Raw genomic sequence first — 11,114 nt, 5'->3', positions numbered from 1 at the left:
TACGTGCATGGGAGTCTTGTTTGCATGTATGCCTATATACAATGTATATGTGTGGTGCCAGTGGAGGCCAGAAGAGGGCATCAGATCTCCTGGAACTGGAGTCACAGATGTTTGCAAAGCACTATGTGGATACTGGGACAATGAATTCTGTACACCTGTGTTCTTAACCTCCAGCCTGGCTACTAAATTTTGAACAAGGATTTCAGTTCCTAGATAGGCTTGTGGGAATGGATTCCTGTGCTGAGAGAGGGAAGAGAGAGTAGGTGGGCTGGGTAGACTGCATAGCAAATCAATGAGGCAGTAGATGGTCTGACCAAATACAGTGAAGTGGGGAAGCGTGTGACAGACACCAAGAGCTGAGGTGTGGGGCTTTGAGATGGAGCTCATAATATACCATATATTAGCAGCAGCTGCAACATCTGATCCTGAAGAAACAGTAGGATAATACCTCAGACTCTAGAGCAGAACCAGTATGAAAAGATGAGACACTGCTCTATAAAACGGGCCTCCATCAGTAACATGATGTCAGAGTGGAAATGGAAACTGACCCCAGGTCTCGGCATTCTCAGAGCTCTCAGCCCGTTCACATCTTCCCCTGTGGTACAATCGAATGGGAGCAGACGCTGGAGAACAAAGTCCAACACTTGAGCTCAAGAGCCTAAGCTGCTGCCTCACACGCAGGGAACTAGGTAGGGCTGAGATTTTACTAGTGAGCCTTACAGGAACAGGGCAAGTGCTGTCCTTGGTACTGCTTGGCTTGAACCTGGAGATGTTTGTTCTTTTCCACCTGAGCCTGCCAAACTCCTGTGTAACCAGTGAATTATGGAGATGCTGAGAGATGCTCTCAACAGCCAGGGTGTTGGAATCTCTGAGCTCAGTGCTTCTTCTGATATAAGCTGTTTATTTAGAAATATCGAATATTTTGTTTGGTCTGGTTTTTGAGTCAGGGTCCAGGTTGGCCTGGCATTCAAGGTCCTCCTGTCTAAGCCTCTCAAGTGTTAGATACAGTGTGCGCCACCACACTTGATGTATGTCGAGAAAACGACGGGAAAACACTTTCAAAGCCACTCCCCAGAATGATGGGATATTGTCCACTTAGAGGCAGAACCTATCTCAAAATAACAAATTACTAAGACCCCTTTCCTTAAAGCCCAGTCCCCGCTGCCCACTTCAGGGTGCTTGCTGTGGGGAGTGACGGAAAGGCAATGCCCCCACAGGCTTGTGAATGCTTCATCATCAGGGAGTGGTGGAGCTGCCTGAGGAGGACTCGCTGTGGCCTGGCTAGAGGAAGTGTGTCACCAGGGGTGGGCGGGCTTTGGGGTTTCAAAAGTCCAAGCCAGGCCCAGGTTATTTTCTTCTCCTGCTGCCTGCTGATCAGTAGGTAGAGCTCGGCAGCAACTTCTTCAGCACCACGTCTGCCTGTGGGCTTGCCGTGCTCCCCACCTCTGAAACCATGAGCCGGCCCCAGTGAAATGCTTTCTTTTGTAAGAGCTGCTATGGTCATAGTGTCTCTTCTCAGCAATAGAACAGTGACTAGGAATGTCCCCTACAGGCCAGTGACTGACCAGTGACTGACCTAGTTCAGGGCTGTAGCTGTGCCATTGCTAGCCAGCCCAGCGGGAAGGCACAGATGGGACCTCTCTGTCCTCGGGCCCCTACCTTGTCGTAGATGGTATCCACCACGCTGTCCTCTTCACTAGTGCCCAGCAACTGGGCCAGGAGCTTACGTCCGAAGTGCAAATAGACAAGTCCCGCACTGCTCAGCTTGGTCTGCCATGGCTTCCCAGGGCACAGGGAACTCATGGTCTCTGTAAACGTCCTGAGGAGCATAGGGAGGGGTCGAGGTGAAGGAGTCGGTTATCAATGGGATGGGGAGACGAGAAACCACTTGAGAAGATGTTAGCGTGTCCTCTGGTGCCAACATAGGCCTTGGCTGAGAGCTTCTACTCCGGCATTCCGGTGACAGCGGTTCGACTCATCACCGTATGTTGGGTTTTGTGTTTTGAACATTATGGAGAAAAATCAAAGATCCTGTCCTTTAAAGTTCATCTGTGGGAGGGGGACAAACAACAGAGCAACTGTCCCTAACTGTCACGGTCTGTGGTTCCCAAGGGCCTGACCTCCAGATGTCAAGTTCTTTATGTAAAATGGGACAGTGTTTGCCTGTAAAGGACACACATCCTCCTGTTTTTGGAGACAGAGTTTCTCTGTGTTGTCCTGGAAATCATTCCCTGTTTTGGCTCTCAAGGCCTGGGATTAAAGGTGCAGACTATCATACGTGGCTGCATTCTCTTTCCTTGATGGGAATGGGTTTTATGTGATCCAGGCTAGGCTCAAACTCGATAACAAATAGATGATGACCTTGAACTCATGACCCTCCTGCCTCTACTCAAGAAGTACAGGAGTAACAGGTGTACACCATGACCTTGCTCCTCCTCCTTATAATGCCTAACAGGTTGCAGATGTTAGGCAAGTAGCTGTTACTTTAGGGGACAAGAAAAGGCTATTCACATTCCATATAGATGATATTTACTTATGTATCTACTTTAAGAAAGAACAAAAAGATGCTAGGCATGGTGGCACACACCTTTAATTCCAGCACTCAGGAGGCAAAGGCAGCCATATCTCAGTGAGTCTGAGGCCAGCCTGGACTGAAAAGTGTTGTTGTGAGATTTTGGACGTAGGAAAAGTGAAGAATCATATACAAGAAGCGCTTATCTTTCAGCAAAGGTGGGGACATGCACCAGAGCCTGGGCATGTGTCTGAGGTGAGGGAGGAGAGTGCAGTGGTACTGGGATTATATAACATGTAACAGCCCATTTCCATGTCTGCTGCTGTGATGAAACACCTGACAAAATTCAACTTCGGGGGCAAAAAAGGTTTATTTTAGCTCACAACATCACAACATCCCATCACAGAGGGGAAGGTGGGAGAAACTTAGAACGGGGAGTCACATCTCACCCAGACAAGAGCAGAGAGATAAGTGCATGCAGGCTGCTAATGCTTGGCCATCTTCCTTCACTCACACAGCCCAGGGATTAGAGCCTCACACAGTGGGCAGGGCCTTACAGGGCAATCAAAGACACCCCACAAACACTGCCAACCCCATCTGGATAGTCCCTCAACAGACCAATTCCCAGGTGATTCTAGAATCGAAATTGTGTCAAGCTGATAATTAACCATCATGGGGCTGGAGATGGCTAAAAGAGCTGGCTGCTCTTGTGGAGGAGGCAGGTTCAATTCCCTGCATCCACGCGGTGTCTCATGACTTCTTTAACTCCAATTCCAGGGGATCCCGATACCTTTTTTTCGACCTCTTTGGACATCAATGCATTTGGTGTATAGATATGAATGCAGCCAAGACACCCCTACTCTTAAAGTAGAATAAAAACAAAGCAAAAGGCCACCTCACTCGATTATCCTTGAACTAGAAGGATCCAGCAGCCTGTGGCAAGGACAAGTGAATGGAAAACTGCCGGTGTGGAAAAAAAGTTATGGCGGGAGGGACCTGAGGGAGGTTCCAGGCCAAGGAACAGGCTCGAAGCGAGCTTTAATTCCCAGAGCGATAAATTGCTTGGCTTTAAGGATGAGGAGGCAGTGGTCTATGCTGTCATGGACTTGGGCAGTGGGTGGTGGGATTGGAGCACTAAAGCTAAATCAAGAAAGTCAAGAGAACAGGCATTGAGTGTGAACTCACCTCTGGTGATGATCATAACGGTGTCTCTGGGGGTTGTACTCGCCGCCCACATCCACCACGATGTCACACGAAGCCAACTTTTCAGGATCCCGAGTCCGCACAATCTCTGCGTTCTGCAGGCACAGAGGAAGAGGCTGTCAGGTAGGAGTCAGGATTAAGGTTGGGTTTCCAGGGCGTGCGTGTCCGGGAGGGCGGTGCTCAGGCCATGGCAGCATCAGAGGGGACCAGGTTAGGTTCGCAGGTCCGTACCGTGTACTCCGGCAGGAGGCGGAGCAACGCGCAAGCCAGAGCCTCATCGCAGTGGAAGGTGCCGTTGTGCGTCCCGATTCGGGGCGGTGCCATGAGGTTGTTGCGAGGTCTTTTAGCGGGCAGATCGGGCTCTGAGCCGAGCATGCGGTGCTGGGCTTGGAGAATTGACCGGAGCGGCAATGTTAAGATACCACGCAGGAAACGTCTACCCATATGGTTCCCTCCAAGGGAAGGTCGACCCGGAAGAGGAAGTGTCAGGCACATCTTCACTTCCGCCTGCCATCCGTCCCCATGGCAACAACCCTGCGTGCTACTTAGAGCAAACCTTTTACAGGTCCCCAAACCTCTGGTTGGAACCTCTAAAAGGTCGTGTGGCTAGTTCAGTTTGGGGGCTCTTGGCAAAAGTACACCTCCTGGGCACTCCCAGCTCAGCACCAGTCCCTTGTTTAATGCAAGAAAAGACCACCCCATTTGCGCAGCGGTCACATTTTATTAACATTAAACACAAAACCCTCGCTCCCAGGCCACTTTCCCAGGAGGTCATTGCTGGAAAAAGTCCCAGGTCCCTTGAAGAAGGGTCCCTCCGTTTCTTGCTTCATTTCTGCAGTGCACTCTCAGGCCTTGGCCGTGGCCTGCGCTGCCCCCAGGGCTGTGAGCTGCTGAATCTTCTGGTTCATCATTTCCATGACAGCTACAAGAAAAGATGGAGCAGTCACGGCCTAGTGAGAACCCAGGGCTAAGAACACTGCCATTAAACTGTGGGGGACACAAACACACAGACTTAGCGTCTACATGGTTGTCAGTATGCTAACCACTGGAATGTAAAAATAAACACGTTAGCCATAAGCAGAGAAGACTGTCAGACTGGCTAACACCACTCAAATCCCTAACACCACTCAAAAAATAAATCAGGAGGCTGAGCCAGGTAAACTGACTATAGAATCTAGGCTATTTTCTTTTCTTCTTCTTTTTTTTTTTTACGGTCTTTTTTTTTTTTTTTTTTACCCGGCATATTTACAGCCATTTCATCCCGAATCGTTAACAGGAATCTTTCTTCTCAGTCACTCAAACACTTACATACGTTATATCACTTTCAGAATCTAGATAATAACACGCCAGACATCAAAGAAAAACACAAACATCTTTCACGTTGTTGCTTGTTTTAAGACAGGGTCTCTTTACATAGTCCTGGCTGTCCTCAAACTCACTGAGATCTGCCTCCCACAGAGACATGGTTTTAACCTGGAGGAGATGTCCTCAAGTCTCATGCTACAATCCATATTCTTCCTTCATATTTGTATGGGGTGTGGGCGTGTGTGTCCACCACTAGGCATATGTGATGTGTGGAGGAGACTAACGGAGAACATGAGGCGTCTTGTTGAGCTTTGTCATTCTCTGCCTACCCCTTGAGACAGGGTCTTCATTGAGCCTCACCAATTCAACTAGGCTGGCCAGCCAGTGAACTCCTAGGATCTATTTGTCTCTGTTCCACCAGCACTGGGGTTACAAGTACTTGGGCCATGTCCAACTTTTTTTTTTTTTAAAGAAAGTTTTATGGCTTTTTTTTTTAAAGTTTATTTATTTTATTTATATGAGTACACTATAGCTGTCTTCAGACACACCAGAAGAGGGTGTCAGATCTCATTATTGGTGGTTGTGAGGGACCATGTGGTTGCTGGGATTTGAACTTGGGACCTCTGGAAGAGCAGTGCTCTTCCCCACTGAACCATCTCTCCAGTCCCCATGTCCAACTTTTATGTGGGCGCTGGAGATTTGAACTCAAGTCCTTGTGGTCATGCAGCAAGCCCACTCAGCCATCTCCCCAGCCAGACCTTGTTTGTTTTCTTTTTTAATTTTAATATTTAGTTTATGGTGTGTGTGTGAGTGTGTACATACCATGTTCATGCAGAAGCTACAGAAGGCATGTCTCCTGGTACTGGAGTTATAGGTTGTTGTGAGCTGTCTGTGTCTTCTGCAAGCACATTAAATGCTAGTAACTGCTGAACCTTTTCTCTAGTCCCTGTTGTTTTTTTTTTTTTTTTGAGACATGATCTTAGTATTTACCTTAGCCTGGCCTCCAACCCGGAATACTCACCTTAGCCTTCCAAGTACTGAAATTACAGGTGTGCTCCACCACATACGGGCGGATTACTCATTTAAATGGATAGTATGGTAGGTCAATTATATATGTGCATATGCACACACATATGTATGCATACATAAAATAAATTTTAGCTAGTACCCTTACCATTGTGCTATATGTCCCCAGGCCTATTCAACTATATCTATTTGGGGGTAGGGTCTCATGCAGCCTTGAACTGGCTATGTACTAAAGATCATCCCGCCGGGCATGGTGATCCATGCCTTTAATCCCAGCACTCCGGAGGTAGAGGCAGGCGGATTTCTGAGTTCCAGGCCAGCCTGGTCTACAGAGTGAGTTCCAGGACAGCCAGAGCTATACAGCGAAAGCCCATCTTGAAAAAAACCAAAAAAAAAAAAAAAAGATCATCCATCTGCCTCAACGTCCTAAATGATGGGATTGGGGGGCTGGTGAGATGGCTCAGTGGGTAAGAGCACCCGACTGCTCTTCCGAAGGTCCAGAGTTCAAATCCCAGCAACCACATGGTGGCTCACAACCATCCGTAACGAGATCTGGCGCCCTCTTCTGGAGTGTCTGAAGACAGCTACAGTGTACTTACATATAATAAATAAATAAATCTTTAAAAAAAAAAAAAAAAATGATGGGATTGAAAATGTGTGTCACAGACCGGGCGTGGTGGCGCACGCCTTTAATCCCAGCACTTGAGAGGCAGAGGCAGGCAAATTTCAGAGTTCAATACCAGCCTGGTAAACAGAGTGAGTTCCAGGATTGCCAGGGATACACAGAGAAACCCTGTCTCGAAACAAAACAAAACAAAAAACAACAAAAAAAGTGTGTGTCACAAGTCCTGGCTGCTGTTTTCTTTTGAGACAGGGTCTTGCTATGCAGTCCTGGAATTCACAGCAATCCTCCTGCCTTAACCTACTTGGGATTATAGGTATGTACCATCATGCCTTATACAATGAATGTCCTACCATGGAGGTAGAAAGCATCAGGTGTTTCCTGGGGGCTTATGAAATGGCAACAGTTAAAAGCATTTGCTACACAAGCCTGATGACAGAGCTTAATCTGTAGGACCCAGAGTAGAAGGAGAAAAGCAATTTCTGAAAATTCTCTTCCAACCTTCCCATGTATACCACAGCACTTCTATGGCCCTTGTTTGTCTGGTCTGTCTCTCCTCTCTCTCTCCCTCCCTCTCTCTCTCTCTCTCTCACTCACACACACACACACACACACAGACAGGAATAATAAATACTACTTTACAGAAAGAGAGATAAGAGCAAGTTTACAAGAGAGGCACCCTAGGCAGAATTTACCCTGTTTCATGGCATGCTTCTCCTGCAGCGCTGGCTGGATTTTCTCCATCTGTTTGGTGAGGAAGTCTATCTTCCTTTTGAAGAAGTCCTTGGCGTCCTCAGCTGTCTGCAAGAGCAGAGGTGAAAGACTAGAGAGACCGTGTCCTACACCACACCTCTCCCCGTAAGCTCCCTTCGCTCACCTCCTCAGAGGACTTCCCCACCCCCACCCCGCTCACCTTCTCCACGTAGTAGCCGGTTCCCACATCAATAAGCACGTGCTCCACATCGTGTAGCTTCCCTGGGACGTACATCTGAGAGGGAGGGGTTAAGGGAAAACTGACCCAGCATGAGGGGTTGTCAGCCAGGGTACTAACCCCAAGGGGTCCTTTTCTAAAAAGCTGCAGCTGGGAGAACCAAGCGACCGGAAGCCCTAACTGACCGGTCACTGTAAATGGAGGGAGACAGCGGAAGCTGGAATACTTTCTTCTCCTGATCCCATCTCTCCTCTTTAAAGGCGCTCCTGTATTTCCCACTTTCCAGAAGGAACAGATCAGGTACCTAGGATTCTTTCCTAAGGCTCCAGGATAGTGTGAGTGAAAAGCCAGCCTCACTTCCCCTGAACCATGAATCCTGATGGATTATTACTAATTTTTTTTTAAATATTTATTATTATATGTAAGTACACTGTAGCTGTCTTCAGACACACCAGAAGAGGGCGTCAGGTCTCATTACGGATGGTTGTGAGCCACCATGTGGTTGCTGGGATTTGAACTCTGGACCTTCGGAAGAGCAGTCAGGTGCTCTTACCCACTGAGCCATTTCACCAGCCCCGGATTATTACTAATTTTTATTTAAATATTTAATTTTAGATTTGTGGTTTGAATATGCTTGGCCCACAGAGTGGCACTATTAGGAGCTATATAGCTTTGTTGGAGGAAGTGTGGCACTGTGGGGGTGGGCTTTGAGACCCTCCTCCTAGCTACCTGGAAGATAGTCTCTTCTCCTGGCTGCCAATTGGATCAAGATGTAGAACTCTCAGCTCCTTCTACAGCACCATGTCTCCCTGGGTGCTCCCATTCTTCCTGACACAGTGACAGTGGACTGAGTCCTCTGACTCTGTAAGCCAGCTCCAAATGAAATGTTTGCCTTTACAAGAGTTGCCTTGGTCATGGTGTCTCTTCACAGCAATGAAACCCTAAGACAAAACTGTGTGTACGTGTATGCATCATGTGCATGCCTGGTGCCTGCAGAAGTTGGAAAAGGTTGCTGTATCCCCTTGAATTGGAGTCACCTACACCATGTAGATGTTCGGAACCCAATCGGGTTCTCAGTGAGAGCAAGTGCTCTTAACTGCCGAGCCATTTCTCTAGTTTCAAATTATTACTCCTTTTAAACTTACATGTATTTGGTCTGGGTGTGTGTTTTTACAAGTGTGCATGCCATGGAGGTCGGAGGACAACTTCTGGGAGTTGGTTTTCTCCTTCCACCCCGTTGGTATCAGAAAGTTAGCTCAGTGTGAATGTGTGGGTTTTACCCTCTGGGTCGTCACCTTGCTGGCTCTATTGTTGTTACTTAAAACAGTCTTCACCACTTTGCTAGTCTTAGGTTTCTATTTAGACTGCCATTTCCTGCTGGAAATGACAACAGGTCATTTCAACAGGAGGAAACTATCTACCTTTCACTATTAGAGATGAGCGGCAATTAAGGTGAAATTGAAAAAAAGAGGCAAGTTCCCAATTTCAATATCCTAACATTTTTTTCCTACTGGCTTTAGCCAAAGGCCAGCTTTATCTCCATATTGACATCTCTAAACAAAGAGAAACACCACATTTCAATTCTTCACCGAACTCTGATATAAGGTATTACATGGACACTGGTGCAACGTTAGACAAGAGAGTTACGTTAAGTGTACGACTGTTCTTAAAATCAAAACTCTCCCCGCTTTTGGGATAGACTGTGGAAGAATGTAAGGTAGCATTTCCCGTGGAAAGGATACAGAACTCGTCAGTGGGACCAGTAATTCTTTTCCTGTGAAAGTAATGAAGACAAACAGCTGGGGAAGGCTAGCGGCTCCCACGCGAAGACCTTAGGGGAAGCTCCCAACAGGGCTCAGTGTCCACAGACAGTGAAAACAACACAGCAACTGAGGAAATGTCTTGTACATTTTAGTTTTCCGTAGGCAACATGCGGGGGCTCCTGTGGCTACACACACACTAAATAACGAACAGTTTTCTCTAACGAAAACTGGAACTAGAAAAAAGCGAAGGAGAAGCCGGCATCCCCAGGCGCCCTCACCCGCCTAGCCCATACCCTCGTTGCTCTTGTTCAGCACGTTCAGACAGTCCTTGGCTTCCACGTACTTGGTCTGGACCACCTTGAGCTGAGCAATGGACGTGGACAAAAACTCCACTTCCTACAGAAGCCGGGAAAAAATAAGGGGTCAGCTCAAGAAAGCGGGGCCCGGGCAGAGGGGGCGGGACCTACGACCGGATAGGAGTTTCCCTGGGAAAGGAAGCCTCCCCCACCGAGCGGGCGGGCGCGCGGTCGGTCGGAGGATGTGAAGCGCGAGGAAGGTGCTGGGACAGGTCCTCACCTGGTCCAGCTGGTTCTTGAGCATTTCCAGTTGTGGCAGATTCAGCTCGGTGATGTTAATCGACTGCGCCATGTTGGGAAGGAGGACTGCCGAAGAGGAAGCTGCCTGGGTGAGTGACGCTCTAGCCGCCCTCCGCGTTACCTCCGTGGTGCCGCCAGGGGATACGCTCTGCGCCCGTCGTCTCTATGATCCTGAGTTTCGGACCCGCTTTTCGGATCTCAAGCTTAATTAGAGAACGCAAGTTTTTCTTTTCTCAGAGTACACTAAAGCTAGCCGGTTAGTTAGCAAACACGGCTTGGGCCCTCAGGGGACTCGAAACTCTTGGTCTCACGACACGATTGTAAAGCGGTATAAGCTACTGCGCGTTTTTGGGACAAGCGACAGGACAGCAGGGAACCTGTGTTTTGACAGTACCACTAACGCACTTTAAAGGATAAAGTGCAAGTGCCAAAAAGGAACAACTGTCAACGAACTACATTTATTTTTTATGTCTCAGTATATATGCAGGCAAACCAAACCTAGGTCCTTTGAAAGAGCAACCCAGTGCTCTTTCAAACTGTAACTGCTGAGCGTCTGTCTAGCCCCACCATTGTGTGTTGGATGGGAAGGGTATGTGTGCTGCCCATTAACTTTTAACGGTTTAGTTGGAGCGACAAACCATTTGTGAGTAGCAAACCCCATTGAATCTGCTGCTGCCATTGCCAAAGTGTAGCAGCCTTGGTGGGAAGGGCAAAATCATCCAGGAGACAAAGGCAGTGGAGGGATTAAAAACGTCAGCATAGCCCTATCACTGCCTTTCCTTTCTCCAATGTGAACACTTTAACTGCCAGGGTATTGTTTTGTAGCACTGGCTAGCTGAAACTCAACAGTAAAGACTCAGCTGGCCTTGACCTCATAGGGATCTGTTTGCCTCTCACTCTGAACATTTTGTTTTTGGACATAGGTTTTTCTCTGTATAGCCCTGGCTATTCTAGAACTTGCTAAGTGGACCAGGCTGGCCTCTGCATGCACCACAGGGCCACTTTCAGTATTTTGATGGCCCTCTATTCAGCTTCATCACCCAAGCCCCAGCCGCAAACTCTGTCCTGTGGTTTAGTCTTTCTTCCCAAAGCTCTCTGAACCCTGTGGAGCACCTCCAATCTGCTTACATCACAGAGCAGGAGTGAGGGAGTAGCT

The 11,114-nt window shown here is 48.0% G+C and overlaps 2 protein-coding genes across 2 annotated transcripts in view; both read right to left on the bottom strand.

Moving 5' to 3' along the window:
• The window catches only part of C15H12orf10 (chromosome 15 C12orf10 homolog), a 5,952-nt gene extending 1,748 nt beyond the window's left edge, over positions 1-4,204 (bottom strand). Inside the window, exons 1-3 of the mRNA XM_021183586.2 lie at positions 3,947-4,204; positions 3,698-3,810; positions 1,660-1,819 (exon numbers count right to left, since the gene is read on the bottom strand). Of these exons, the coding sequence (XP_021039245.1) occupies positions 1,660-1,819; positions 3,698-3,810; positions 3,947-4,159 (486 nt within the window). The 5' untranslated portion in view covers positions 4,160-4,204. The remainder of the gene's footprint in view (positions 1-1,659; positions 1,820-3,697; positions 3,811-3,946) is intronic.
• A 212-nt stretch (positions 4,205-4,416) lies between these two features.
• On the bottom strand, positions 4,417-10,078 carry Pfdn5 (prefoldin subunit 5). The gene is made up of 6 exons (XM_021183512.2): positions 9,939-10,078; positions 9,656-9,758; positions 9,342-9,373; positions 7,582-7,656; positions 7,364-7,469; positions 4,417-4,637 (listed from the first exon to the last, which is right to left on the bottom strand). Exons 1-6 carry the CDS (start codon positions 10,008-10,010, stop codon positions 4,561-4,563), a joined length of 465 nt encoding a protein of 154 aa, XP_021039171.1. The 5' UTR covers positions 10,011-10,078; the 3' UTR covers positions 4,417-4,560.
• Between the last annotated feature and the right edge of the window lie 1,036 nt (positions 10,079-11,114).

Source organism: Mus caroli, chromosome 15, assembly GCF_900094665.2.
Source record: "Mus caroli chromosome 15, CAROLI_EIJ_v1.1, whole genome shotgun sequence".
In the NCBI taxonomy this organism is placed as follows: domain Eukaryota; kingdom Metazoa; phylum Chordata; class Mammalia; order Rodentia; family Muridae; genus Mus; species Mus caroli.
The sequence above is the reverse complement of the archived record's forward strand: the minus strand, read 5'-3'. Positions and strand labels throughout refer to the sequence as shown.

Excerpts from the sequence above, each read along its gene's own strand:
- Pfdn5 (XM_021183512.2), bottom strand. The coding sequence starts at position 10,010 with ATGGCGCAGTCGATTAACATCACCGAGCTGAATCTGCCACAACTGGAA. Across the intron at positions 7,657-9,341 it reads TGGTCCCACTGACGAGTTCT|ATGTACGTCCCAGGGAAGCT; the intron begins GTATCCTTTCCA and ends CCTCCCTCTCAG. Across the intron at positions 4,638-7,363 it reads GAAGCATGCCATGAAACAGG|CTGTCATGGAAATGATGAAC; the intron begins GTAAATTCTGCC and ends CTTTTCTTGTAG.